This window comes from Agrilus planipennis, unplaced genomic scaffold (genome assembly GCF_000699045.2).
Source record: "Agrilus planipennis isolate EAB-ADULT unplaced genomic scaffold, Apla_2.0 scaffold96, whole genome shotgun sequence".
NCBI classification, from domain to species: Eukaryota; Metazoa; Arthropoda; class Insecta; order Coleoptera; family Buprestidae; genus Agrilus; species Agrilus planipennis.
In genome coordinates, this window is record NW_020438968.1 from 164,877 (window position 1) to 179,914 (window position 15,038).

The window sequence follows — 15,038 nt, forward strand, 5'->3', positions numbered from 1 at the left end:
GTACTTAACTGCATTCTCAGGTAGGACACGCACCTCCGCTCTTTCCTATCCTGAGCTAATCTTCGCTAATCTGACTAAACCTTCGTGCCTGAGAAGGTGTTCTATTAACCTAACTAGCCTATTTCTTATTTACTTCCATAGAGTCCTCTGTTCTCTCACACTTTGTAATACTAAAAATAAAATTAATAATTTGAAAGATTTCTAGATGAGATTTCTGTTCGCAAATAGTTGCGAGATAAAGATTCCTATAATTTTCAAGAAATGCAAGGATCGGCTTAAGAACTGGAGGGCGTGACCTAGAGACTCCTGTTTAAGATTCAGGAAAACGCCGATTTGATTCCAGGTCCCTCTGTCCTAGTTTCTTTAGAACATTCAGGCAAATTGCGAGTAGGGACTAATATGTCACAGATAATCTTTTACTTTAATTCATTTCGTCAGTTTCTTTACTCATTCTCACGATCTCGATAAGGAGACTGAAGAGAACTTTTCGTCCTACCTTCCGGATTTGCACCATAGTATAGGTAAATAAGACAACCAAAAATTTTAAGAAGTTTGTTTTCTGTTATCCGTTTGTTGAAATTATACTCTGTATATGTTTTGACGATCGTCAGCCTAAAAGTCTATAGCGTACTTCGTGTTAACTTAAAAACTGAAAATTTTAGCACCAGGGAAGGCTTCACAGCAAAAATACAATAAGAAACCAGACGCGGATCGCGATTTCGATCTTTTTGGATCTCCTCAGCGCGTCGCAGGCAGCTCCGACAGAACACAGACCTACTTTTACCTGCTGTCTTAACAGCGCGTTTTAGAAAATACTACAAATGGCGCGTATCTATTATTATTTCCAAAATTTAATACAGTAATTTACGGATGGAAAAAGATAAAAATTTTGTAATTGTAAACATATGCGTTAGGTATATATTTTTACGCGAACTAGACTTTGCAAGCCAATAATTATTTTATTATAATCTGTTATAATCTACGAGTTTAATTTTTTTTTATTAATTAAGTACCTTTATTTTCTTCGTATTTCACAATTTTCTCATTTTCATAATAGTGGTCGAAAACTGGTTGAAAACACCTGGACGACAACTGCAAATACTGTATACACATATTTTCCTATGATAATTAATCCTATTAATTAATTAGCTTAAGTTAAATAAGAATTAAAAAAGAGTAGGTATGCCAACAATAGATTACTGTTCGCAAATAGTTAAGGATATGGGATGCTATAGCTTTAGGGAAATGCGAAGATTAGTGCAGGATATGAAAGAGTAGAGGTGCATGTCCAACCAGTCTTAAGACTGACGACCTTATTATGATGATGATACCAGCAATAAATTACGATATAATTTATCGATATTGCATTATTACGACATATCTTCGCTTCGCTTGGGTGCAATACTGATACTAAATACACTACACACACTACAGAATACCTTATTTATATACAACGTTGACAGCTTTTTTGTCACTAGACAATACAAACATGTTTTCTTTAGAGATTACTCTAGAAAGACCGACATGTAATGTGAAAAACCTCAACGCTCAAATCTGTAATATCTTCGAAAATATTCATTTAAATTACATGCTATAAATGGCCATATTGATCTATATTAAATGCACAATGTATTTAAAAGTACTTAATTGGATAAGGATTAATGCTGTATTGCTTAAAATCGCTTCGTAAATAAGCCATTATTTCTCGTAAAAAGTAAAGGATAAAAAATGGTTATTGTGGGTTATCCCTAAGAGATAGACATATACCATCCCGGTCTTTTTTGTAGACCTTTTTTAAGGTGTACAATACTGCATTATTTTGATCTGTCTCGTAGGGTTCAGCCAGCGTTTGCAATGTAAACGCAAAAAATGTGTTTATTTACGACGTCACATTACAGGTCTCTAAAATTATCAGTGTTTCTCTAGTATATTACGCATGTATTATACATATAAATATTCCTCTTAAATTACTTTATCTACTAAAAAAAAACCGCATTAAAATCCGTTGCGTAGTTTTAAAGATCTAAGCATACATAGGGACAAACAGCGGGGGAATTGCCTTGTATGATTTCGTTACATAGCAACTCGCATGAAACGAACTTACCCTACCGTGCGTAAAGAAGTTTCACTTCAAAAATTAAATATGTACAATACACGTGTGGTGTTATACCGCACCACAATATAAATACATTTACAACCAGGTGTCCTACCGCAGAATCAACATTAATGACATCTATTCAAATGGTAGTATCCTGGGCTATAATAGGTGTATTAGCTGAAACCTTATTTCAATATTTATTTATCAAAGAACGCAAGTTAAATATAACCGAAATAAAGTTTAATATGGATGCTTTGAGTATAAGAATTTGTAATTTGGATTCCTTCTTATTCTCTTTAATTAGGGATANATATAAATCTTCCTCTTGAATCACTCTATCTATTAAAAAAAACCGCATCAAAATCCGTTGCGTAGTTTTAAATATCTAAACATACATAGGGGCAGACAAACAGCGGGAAGGGACTTTGTTTTGTACCATGTAGTGATTAATTACTATCTTTTAAAAACCGTCCTCATTTTCTTAATTTCATTACAGTACTGCAATGTGAGTACATATAACGAGCCGTCAAATAAGTACCATCGATTGAGCAGTCGAAGTTCTAGTCCAGGGACGCTCTTTTCAAGGTGACGTGTCAGTAAACGATAACCGCGGCTGGTAAACAAGCCTGGACGCCGGGCCGCACGGTCGCGATCCACTCCATGAGAAAACAAAAAAAAAAAAGAAGACGACCAACTACCTATATGACACCTACTTATCAACCAACACCACATCTCCGACGTTTCCGTAGGAAACTCTTGTTAAAAACAAGAGCAACGGTACCAGCGAGTAAGTCAACGCAGCGGCTCCGAGAATTGGTACGGAAAGGAGGACTCTCGACGTCTTTTGAATAGTAATATAAAGTACTTATTACTGACGTTCGTGTTTGTTTGCCTTGTCAAGTTGTTGCAGTGGACACTGTGCCGGTGCTGGAAGAAAACTTTTCCGCATTCTCGTTCGGTGCTTCATTTCTGTCACCGGTGGACGACTGTACGTACGCACGCCGAACTATGAAAAGCGCGCTCGGTTTACTAACTATCGGACTCCTGGTGCATCTTTGCAAACACTGCCTTGCCCAGGAACCATCCGGAGGATATTACAGGACTAGATATGACCATATCAATGTCGATACGGTGATGAATTCGAAAAGGCTAGTAAATTATTATGGGGCGTGTCTTTTGTCGAGGGGGCCTTGTCCACCCCAGGGAGCCGAATTGAAACGTAAGTCCAGATAAAGTTTTGTTTTATAGTTGCAAGGAGCTAGTTGATACGTAGCAATAATATAGCAATGAAAGGAAAATTTTATAAAGGATATTGATGCTATCATGTTCATAAAAAAAGTCTTCAGAAACCACCCCATTCTGTTTAATTCAAATGTATTAAGCGTGGGTTCTTATCGCCCCAATTTTATAGACGAAAAAGTAAAATTGATATACATTATTCATTCATTTATTTGGATATTTATTTTTTTATATAATATATTCTTTTTTTTTCATATTAGGTAATAATTATTAAACGATGAGTACCAATTTTTTTGGTCATCTTTTATAATTTTAACATTTAGTAAAGAAATTAAAATATATCATACGTACTCTTTCTTTCAAAACATCATGAGATGTCTTGAGGTTAATTAATATATTGTTCAAATGTACCTAATTACAACTAAAAGACAATATAATCTGAATGTATAGTACTATTATATAAAGCTGTTATTAGGAAAGTTAAAATTTGTGGTTATATGTAATTTTGGATGAGAAATCCGAAAATTACAAAAAAAATATCTTCGTCAAAAAAAAAAAATAAAAAAAACAGGGACACGTATAATGGAAAAGAGACAAAAGAAGAGAAATTAAATTTTAAATAATAAATGCAGTATAGGAGTTCTTTATATAAATATTGTTTATTTCTAGTTTGAATCTGTTCTTCAGTCTTCTTCCATGACATTTAAAAGACCTTGTACAGCAAGCAGTATTTTCGATATTGAAAAATTATTTTAAATTGGTAAATCTTAGGTTTTACAGCAGAGACATGGTATAAATGTTGAAAAATAGACACGTATGGACGTGTTCGGTGCATGGTCTTGTACTGGTGGACAGTCTCTAACCCCTGCTACCCATACCACCTCTATTCTATTGAAAAGTATTTCGAAGATGTTTAAAAAAATACTAAATGATAAATAATAATTTATACAATGTAAAGATTTGACGCGTGAGTAATTTCATTACTAATTATATTGCAATAATTTATTAAAAATTAAGGTTTTGACACTGATACGTAATTAAAATAAATGATTGAGAAATATCGATTGAGACAAGTTGGCGAATGAGAACGGTGAAGGGAGGTGATATGGGCAACGGGGGTTGCAGACTGCCCTCAAGTACGAGACCATGCGCCGAACACGTCCGTACTTCTGTGATAAGACCTAAGATTTACCGAGCGGACGGTGGTAAAAGTCCTAGAACATTTCGAACTTTTGCTATTCAAAGTTGGTAAATGTTAGGTTTTACTGGAAAATCTTAGGATTTACCGGTGTTTCGGGCTTTTACGATAACATATACCAGTGATGAGATAAGAACCGAACATACATTGATACATATTCTATATCTTTAACCATTTTTTCATACCATCATCATCTGAAGATTGGTTGGACACGCACCTCCACTCTTTCCTATCCTGAATTAATCTTCGCATTTTCCTAAAACTACTTAGAACATCTATTCTAAATGTGCTTCTACTCCTCTTAACTCCTGTTTCTGCCTCTAATATGACTGACTAGCTCTTTATGCCTGAGAAGGTGGCCTACCAACCTATCTCGTCTATTTCTTATAGAGTCCTCTGTTCTCCTATTTTTTCTAATATCTCTTCATTTTTTTATACAAAGAATAAAATAACATAGATCCACTGAATGCAATTTAAGACTTTTGAGGATGTGTTACTCTTCTTCAGAACATTTTCAAGAGTTCGATTAGTTTAGGACAGTTCTCAGGGAACTAGGTGATGTTATTTTCAGATAGACGTGGATGAAAAAATGTATTCCATACGTTCACCAAATCATGCATTTTAGCTTGTACGACATTCTATGTTCAATGAACTTCTTACCATAACTGTATAGACAGCGAGGAAGGTATGGTTTCAACATGAAACTGCTTTCACAATTAACAGCTATAGAAATCCTATTTCACTATTAAACATTTAAACATAATGACAACCTCAAATAAATCCAATAGAAAAATACTATATGTATTAATTTCCTTAACGAATCTGAAATTATTAATAATACAGCTGGTAATTAAATTAAAAAACGAACTCGATTTCTGTTTTTCTATTTTATGTATTAAACTATCAAATATATTATGAAAAAGTTACAGTATTAAAACACCAAAAATTGGGTATGACATGAATATTGGAACATAAATATTTGCCGGTGTATGCTACTGCCTGAAAATCACACAACTGCAAACAACAGCAAAATTTCACTGAGAATTGGACAAGTGTAGAAAATTAGTAGCGAGAAACAATCTTGAAATTATATTGAATGTGTTTCCGCTTTTATAACAACTTCCTTAATAATTAATTTGGTTTAATTCTTATTTAGCCCAAACGACCGCATACTAATGTCGGAGATTTTAATAAATTTTATATTATGCATTTTTATGTTTCGTACCCAAAAAAATTCCTCATACTAAAAATTAATGATTTTTTGTTTTTGATGATGTATTAGAAAAACGCCAAAATTAGGTGCTATCATAATTAGGTGCTGAATTTAAAAACTAGATGCTATTTAACTTAACCGTAACACAACATTCAAATTTGCGTTGCTATCTTAACGTTATGCCAGTCTATATTTGTCTGGTGTGATATGGTTTGATAAGCCCATATATGTATAATCAACTTGATATCATGCTTGATATGACCTGATCTGGTCTCATCTGCTCATAAGAGTATTGCGTTGCGGTGTTGCACCTTATTTTTGAACTCAGCACCTCATTAGCACCTAAGAAGTGAAAGAGCATCTAATTTTGGCATTTTTTAAATACCGTTTCCTGACTTGGCGTTGCCAAGGACACAGAGCTTCGCGCTAACTTTAAGTATAAATAAAATTGAAATGGGAAATGAGCGAAGTGAATTATTGAAGATGTTACACTAAAATTTTACGAAACGTCCAAACGTCCAAGTTATTTCTTTATTTATAGTTTTCACACCTGCTCAATTTCTTGTAAAATTCTATTTTTCCATTGAATCGCGCATAAAGGAGTAAAGTCCAGTCAAAATTCGCATAGAGCGAAATTGACAGAGACGTTAAATACATCACTATTAATAAAATGTCAAAAGTCCCCTTCGATCGTACTTCTGCAAAAAAATTTATTCAAGGTCAAAAGTGCAAAATTAAGGTTTTTTCCATTTTTATCGAAAACGGTAAATTTTATCGTAAAAATATGTCCAACAAAAGTTGTAGACCATACAATTCTCTACAAAAATGGTCCAGTCACTTTTTCACTTACGCCTCACCATTCGTGAGATATCGCTGTTTTAATCATTAGAAAATTCATATTTTACATAATATGCACACATTTCCGCACGACCTATGAGGTCATGTAGGTACTTGGCGAATTTTTTTTAACGTGGTTTCCCCAGTAGGTATACTCCATGATCTATTGTCATTAAGAAAGTTTGATCAGATCGTATCCTATTGATTGAAAAAATGGTAATATTGCTAATGATCAAAGTGGAAAAGGTGGTTTTCTTCTAAATGTTAGTATATTAGATAATTGTCTAATTCTACTTCGACAATTATTTCTTCGTCTTCATTTTCTTCTTGCAGAATGTCTGTTCGCTGTTCTAAGAAAATGGATGCATCAATTGTCTCGTCATTAATATCATAAATATTATTATCTGTTGTATTTGTTTCAATATTGGAGCAAGTCTGACCCTGACAATTGATGCATACTGGCGAACAAAATAATCCTACTTTTTGACAGCCACAAAAAATAGTATTAAGCAGTTTTTCTGAAGTAGACGGGAGTAGAGTTTGAATTAGCTCCAAATAATTATCTGTTAATATCTATTAATCCTTCTGGGCCCAGCTCATTGCCTAGCCACAATTGAACTTGATAATACAGACGATACAGGTGTTGAAAGACAGAAGCAGATGGAGGCAGACAAGACAAGACAAAAAAGACAAGACAAAACAAAAAAGAAATAAGCCTAGAATCCTGAATTTCATTATTACCACATTAAAGATAAATGACAAATTTACACTTCCAACTATTGTGCTAGCTTCTTTTAAATTTTATTTCACTGAAGGAATGAAACGCTATTCATTTTAACACACTCTAATTGCTTGACACTAGTATTTCAGATACATGAAACCCATATCTCTCTGTACCAATCTCCGTATACCTATCTCATGGGATGTTCTCGTTAGAACACTGAGACAATAAGTCATTGTGAATACAGTTTGTACATTTGGTGGAATAACTTTCACAGATTCCAATTAGTTACTGAAAATAAATTGTATACGGTTACCCAATTTTCCTCACTTTTACGGGGCATAGCATTTATTTGTAAAACTAGTTCTGCGGTTTTCGCAAAAGTGCGCTACTATTTTGGGAAATTAAAGATTGCGCAAGCAGAACTTCCATATCCCTTTTTTTGAGATGCAGAGCCCTAGTTTTATATTTTGGGCATGATCACCACTAATAATAAGATCTATTTTAAAGTAGGTTATCTTACCTGTATATGCCAAGATAATTTAAAGAAATGAAAATTCAGAGGACCTACAATAGAATATAAATTGACAAAATAAAATCGTGTTGTCGGAGATGCTTATGAGACCAAATGAAATTGTTGTAATTATAAAAGTTTACAGTAATAGTGATCCTTATAGTGTTAAATTTTTCAATTCTACCTACTGACAACGGTATTTACCTTAGCAGGAACTTTATTATCAATTACATCTTTAACTTGTACTAGAAGTAAATGAATAAATAAAAATTGAAGATTAGGTTAGGCTGTCGAAATTTAATTTTACAATTTATTAATTATTCTGAGCAAACAACATTTATAGTGAAATCTTCATTGTAAGACAGATAACTTGAATTTTTAACGTAATCAGTGTAAAAATGAGCGGTTTTAACAAAATAATATTATATGAAAATAAATAAAAAGTAAAACAATAAAATACTGGTATGCAAGAGAATGAAAAGTAGGGAAAGAGCGAATAGTAGTAGTAGGGATATAAAGCAGAGGATAGAGCAGGGTCGAGTCGCCTTTAATAAAAAGAAGTCACTTCTATGCCCGTGAATGGCTGATTTAGATATTCGAAAAAGATTGTTAAAGGGGTATGTTTGGAGCGCGGCGTTGTAAGGGTGCAAAACATGGACGGTGAGCGTGGCCGAAAGAAAAGGTTAGAAGCGTTTGAAATGTGGTGTTACAGACGAATGATGAGGATATCGCGGATAGTGAATGTTAGAAATAAAGAAGTATTAGAACGAATAAGAGAACGAAGGACTCTAAGTCAATAAGAAATATGCGAGATAGATTGGTAGATCACTTTCTTAGGCATAAATGTCTAGTCAGAGACATATTAGAGGCAGAAACAGCAGTTAAGAGGAGTAGATGTTGACCTAGATTAGATTACTGTTCGCAAATAGTTAAATATGTGGGATGTTCTACAATAGTTTTAAGAAAATGCGACGTTTAGCTCAGGATAGGAAAGAGTGGAGGTGCGTATCCGAACAGTCTTAGCACTGACGATCTTATGTTGATAATGATGATGATAAATTTCAAAGTGTTAAGTTTTTTAGTTGAAAATTAACGAATTTACTGTGGTTTTTTACATTACAATTACAAAACTATATTCAGTTCATAATTCCGTTATCAAGAGTTCAGGAACGTAATAGAAATTTATTAACCTTTAACTAGGTGTACTCGGTGAATCATAGGGAAGAAAAACCTTTAAGGCTTTAATTAAACAAGTACAATAACACATTAAATATTATTCTTAACAATGGCCAAGTATGTACCATTAGTAGTTGAACAAAATTATGTACACTNAGTAGGTTATCTTACCTGTATATGCCAAGATAATTTAAAGAAATGAAAATTTCTCTTGAAGTTTTCATTGTACCTACGTATAAACCACTCCCAATGTTTTAATTATTGCTTAATGTTTATCAAAATACTACTAAGAACTTTGGACTTTTACAAATGAGATCACTTTAATTTTGACATGTAACAAATTTCAGTGGTACGATTGGTTTAAATTTTATTCTAGAACGTGATTTTAAAAGATAACCAACAAGGTTCTTTGTTATTTTAATGGTCAACAAACGCTGTTCTTTATTGTTTATAATGCCATACCAACGATTTTTCATTTGACACTTTGACACCTTTACATCCCAGGCTTCATTTGACTTGTTATTTGGTTGCCTGTACCTGGTGTCCAAAAATATTTCAGATAAAATAAGTCATTTGCGCTTTATAAATTTTCAAAATATCTTTTTTTACATCATCATCATAAGGTCGTCAGTCCTAAGACTGGTAGGACACGCACCTCCGCTCTTTCCTATCCTGAGCTAATCTTCGCTAATCTGACTAAACCTTCGTGCCTGAGAAGGTGTTCTATTAACCTAACTCGCCTATTTCTTATTTACTTCCATAGAGTCCTCTGTTCTCTCACACTTTGTAATACTAAAAATAAAATTAATAATTTGAAAGATTTCTAGATGAGATTTCTGTTCGCAAATAGTTGCGAGATAAAGATTCCTATAATTTTCAAGAAATGCAAGGATCGGCTTAAGAACTGGAGGGCGTGACCTAGAGACTCCTGTTTAAGATTCAGGAAAACGCCGATTTGATTCCAGGTCCCTCTGTCCTAGTTTCTTTAGAACATTCAGGCAAATTGCGAGTAGGGACTAATATGTCACAGATAATCTTTTACTTTAATTCATTTCGTCAGTTTCTTTACTCATTCTCACGATCTCGATAAGGAGACTGAAGAGAACTTTTCGTCCTACCTTCCGGATTTGCACCATAGTATAGGTAAATAAGACAACCAAAAATTTTAAGAAGTTTGTTTTCTGTTATCCGTTTGTTGAAATTATACTCTGTATATGTTTTGACGATCGTCAGCCTAAAAGTCTATAGCGTACTTCGTGTTAACTTAAAAACTGAAAATTTTAGCACCAGGGAAGGCTTCACAGCAAAAATACAATAAGAAACAAATAATTAACATATAATATTTAGTTGTATATGAAGCTACTATTACACAACAAATTTAATATTCGACTTGATAAACAATATGTGAACTATGTATACGGTGTGGTAAGCACTCCTTCCTTGCTTATCACAAACAGATGTAGCTGATTCAAAGTAGATAATTAATAAAGTTACAACAATATAACGACACGGAACCCTCTCAGGACGAAAACTATTGGCATTTGTCCATAATTCCTTTCTTAAGCAGTTATACATTTTCATCGCAATACAGCTACATATATGAGAAGAGGCTGGGGAAACTGGAAGAAGGGAATATCAAGAAAGAAATATGGAGAAAGAAGATATTGAAAATAGGGACCAAAAACAGATATGACATAGAGGGGGAGAGGGCCTAGAGAGGTTAAGGAGGTCAGGTGAGGGAGTGGTTTAGGGAAGGGGACAATTTAGGGGAATTGATGAGGAACAGGTGTAGGGAAATGATAAGGGGCGGAAGGATTTAAGAAAAATAAAGGAGTCGAGACATGAGGTTGGGCTGAGAGAGATTTTGTAGAAAGACTGGTAAGACTATTGGGTGACAAGGTATTTAGAAGGAGAAAACTCAACGTGCTGGCAAAATATAGGACAGGGAGTGAGCAGAAGGGATGTATAGATTTGAAGAACAAGTAGAATAAATATTGTAGGATAAATAATAGGAAGGCAGAATGCCAGAAATGTGTGTTAGGAGGATGTAAGGATAGTAGAACTTGAGAAGAATGCTCTGAAATGATGAATGAAAATGGGTGTGAACTGAGTAGAATGAAGGACTGCTTAAGGAATAGGGGGTCGCTTTTTTTTAAGGACAGTGAATAAAATGTGACAAATAGGGGTAGCGGAGAAGGTTGATATAGAATGAAGGAATGCTTATGGAATAGGGGATCGCTTTTTTAGGAGACAGTAAGTCAAATGTGACAAATGGGGGTAGTGGAGAAGGTTAATATAAGTAAAGAAGATAAAATTCACAGGCGAATTCTACAGTAATCTTAACTATTTCAAAATTGATCCTAGGAATCATTAGTATTATGATTTGTATCACCACCTGTTATTGGTGGGTAAATCAAGAAGAAACAAACATCCTCCAAAAAAAAAAAATGTGATGATATGAAACTGTCAAATCAAAAGGAAATAGTTGAAATTTCTTGATAAGGACCTTATTATAATAACACTGGCCAACAAAAGAAAAAAAAAAATGTTTGTTTCCTGTAATTTTTTTTTGTTTCTAACTCATTTTGGCGAATATTTTTTAAATATGGCAATAATTTTTCTGTAACAGCTTTTCTTTTTGAGTTATGGCTAACTACCCTCATTCACCAATTNTTTGTTTTACTTATGAGTAACTTTTAAGAGAACAAGAAATCTGAGAATTATGTTGAGCTCGCTGAGTACATGCTTTCGAATTTACAAGAGCTAAGATGTAACATGAGCATTAAAATTCACTTCCTACACTCACATTTAGATCTATTCCCACAAAATCTGGGTGATTTTAGTGAAAAGCGGGGTGAAAGTTTTCATCAGGATATACGGACAATGGAAGAACGTTATCAAGGAAGGTGGGACTCCCATATCATGGCCGACTACTGTTGGAGTTTGCAACGAGATCAACCTGATGTCGTTCATTTAAGAAAATCGTCTAAAAGATCATCTCATAGTGTAGAATAGAAATTTTGCTTACATGTATAGTATTTTTTTTGTATTACTTAGCCGAAACAGTAAAATTTTATATTTCAAAAAGTAAAGCTGTTAGTAATCATCCAATATTCTTTTCATAATCAGGGCTATAGAAATACCCAATAAAAGTAAAAAAAATAAGGAAACAAAAATGGTGTTGACCAGTGTAATCGATTAATAGAAATTTAGCTTACGTGTATAGTAATTTTCTTGTATTATTTAGCCGAAACAGTAAAATTTTATATTTCAAAAAGTAAAGCTGTTAGTAATCATCCAATATTTTTTTCATAATCAGGGCTATAGAAATACCAAATAAAAGTAAAAAAAAATAAGGAAACAAAAATGGTGTTGACCAGTGTAATAGATAGTAACAGCAACGAAAAGCGACTTTTATACAAAATACCTACTTCCGGGTGTCCTGAATCATCGAAAATTTATCCTTTATGTGTTTATTTACATTTACCTGTGACCTACAATAAAAAGCCTGGCAACCTTCAACCTAATCGACCGTCAGATCTGTCGTCAATGGTTTTATTTTTCATGAGATAGATCCCATATATAGAACAATAAAAGTAAGTGTTGGAAATGTAGAAATTAACTTTATGCTTTAAAAAAGCTTACTACAGTTACCCCTGAGTGGTAGATAGGATCCACCGAGCATTCATTAGCTTTATTTAAAAAAAATGGACTAACTGGATTTGGTAATGCCGAATATAAACGATTTAACAAGATATGCACAAACGAGTTTCATTGCAATAAGAACTGCAACTTGTGTGTTAATCTATACACTTGGTTTATAGAAAAACTACTTCTGTGGACGGCATAAATAAAGTTGTACTTAACTGCATTCTCACCTTTGTTTTTTTTTTATTTAATTCAAATAAAAATGAATAAACAGCTGTAAAAGTGGTTAACATTCTGTGGCACAACCTTGGCAAAGATTATACACACAACTTTAAACACAAAAACTGAAAATTTTAGCACCAGGGAAGGCTTCACAGCAAAAATACAATAAGAAACAAATAATTAACATATAATATTTAGTTGTATATGAAGCAGCTACTATTACACAACAAATTTAATATTCGACTTGATAAACAATATGTGAACTATGTATACGGTGTGGTAAGCACTCCTTCCTTGCTTATCACAAACAGATGTAGCTGATTCAAAGTAGATAATTAATAAAGTTACAACAATATAACGACACGGAACCCTCTCAGGACGAAAACTATTGGCATTTGTCCATAATTCCTTTCTTAAGCAGTTATACATTTTCATCGCAATACAGCTACATATATGAGAAGAGGCTGGGGAAACTGGAAGAAGGGAATATCAAGAAAGAAATATGGAGAAAGAAGATATTGAAAATAGGGACCAAAAACAGATATGACATAGAGGGGGAGAGGGCCTAGAGAGGTTAAGGAGGTCAGGTGAGGGAGTGGTTTAGGGAAGGGGACAATTTAGGGGAATTGATGAGGAACAGGTGTAGGGAAATGATAAGGGGCGGAAGGATTTAAGAAAAATAAAGGAGTCGAGACATGAGGTTGGGCTGAGAGAGATTTTGTAGAAAGACTGGTAAGACTATTGGGTGACAAGGTATTTAGAAGGAGAAAACTCAACGTGCTGGCAAAATATAGGACAGGGAGTGAGCAGAAGGGATGTATAGATTTGAAGAACAAGTAGAATAAATATTGTAGGATAAATAATAGGAAGGCAGAATGCCAGAAATGTGTGTTAGGAGGATGTAAGGATAGTAGAACTTGAGAAGAATGCTCTGAAATGATGAATGAAAATGGGTGTGAACTGAGTAGAATGAAGGACTGCTTAAGGAATAGGGGGTCGCTTTTTTTTAAGGACAGTGAATAAAATGTGACAAATAGGGGTAGCGGAGAAGGTTGATATAGAATGAAGGAATGCTTATGGAATAGGGGATCGCTTTTTTAGGAGACAGTAAGTCAAATGTGACAAATGGGGGTAGTGGAGAAGGTTAATATAAGTAAAGAAGATAAAATTCACAGGCGAATTCTACAGTAATCTTAACTATTTCAAAATTGATCCTAGGAATCATTAGTATTATGATTTGTATCACCACCTGTTATTGGTGGGTAAATCAAGAAGAAACAAACATCCTCCAAAAAAAAAAAATGTGATGATATGAAACTGTCAAATCAAAAGGAAATAGTTGAAATTTCTTGATAAGGACCTTATTATAATAACACTGGCCAACAAAAGAAAAAAAAAAATGTTTGTTTCCTGTAATTTTTTTTTGTTTCTAACTCATTTTGGCGAATATTTTTTAAATATGGCAATAATTTTTCTGTAACAGCTTTTCTTTTTGAGTTATGGCTAACTACCCTCATTCACCAATTTTGTTTAGATTTTTGTGTTTTGCCGGTTACTAAAATATATTGTTGTTTTCGATGTGAATTCCCCAAGAAGATGTTCTTTGCATAATCCAAACTGTTTTTGCTTTATATATGGTGAATATATTTTGAAAAATATTGAAAACCTATATCGTACTTCGTGAAAACTTCGTATATTCAATACTTTAAAATAGAATTGTGCTATCAAGATAAGTCATGGGTTCCTCATATAGTATGCCAGAAATGTGTTGTATGTCTACGATTGTGGTCCTATGGAAAAATGGATGCATGACGACTGCTACTTCTGCGTTGTGAAAATAAATGGAATTAATTCTGGAAATCGAAGTTAGTGGTCGTATCCTAATATATCTCCTGCTCTATGACCTCAACTGAAATCACGAGAGGTACAATCTAGCAAATCTAAAGACCCTTATACTTAAACTTCATATAATGAAACAGTTTGTGAAGGCGTTTGACAAAAGTGGTGAATGTTTCAATTTTTTTTCACGTAAGTTTCCAGGATTAAGTAATGAAAAAGCAGGAATTTTTGATGGGTCACAAATTAAGCAACTCGTGAAAGATTCTAATATTATCAAAGTAATGACTTAAGTGGGATCGAAAGCACGGAATTCATTTGTTTTAGTTATGAGTA

At 33.6% G+C, this 15,038-nt stretch overlaps 1 protein-coding gene across 2 annotated transcripts in view; it reads left to right on the forward strand.

Moving 5' to 3' along the window:
- The window catches only part of LOC108734429, a 78,370-nt gene that overhangs the window by 43,429 nt on the left and 19,903 nt on the right, over window positions 1-15,038 (forward strand). For both annotated transcript variants that reach the window (XM_018465996.1, XM_018465995.1), the window contains exon 2: window positions 2,595-3,317. In XM_018465996.1, the coding sequence (XP_018321498.1) occupies window positions 3,107-3,317 (211 nt within the window). In that variant the 5' untranslated portion in view covers window positions 2,595-3,106. The remainder of the gene's footprint in view (window positions 1-2,594; window positions 3,318-15,038) is intronic.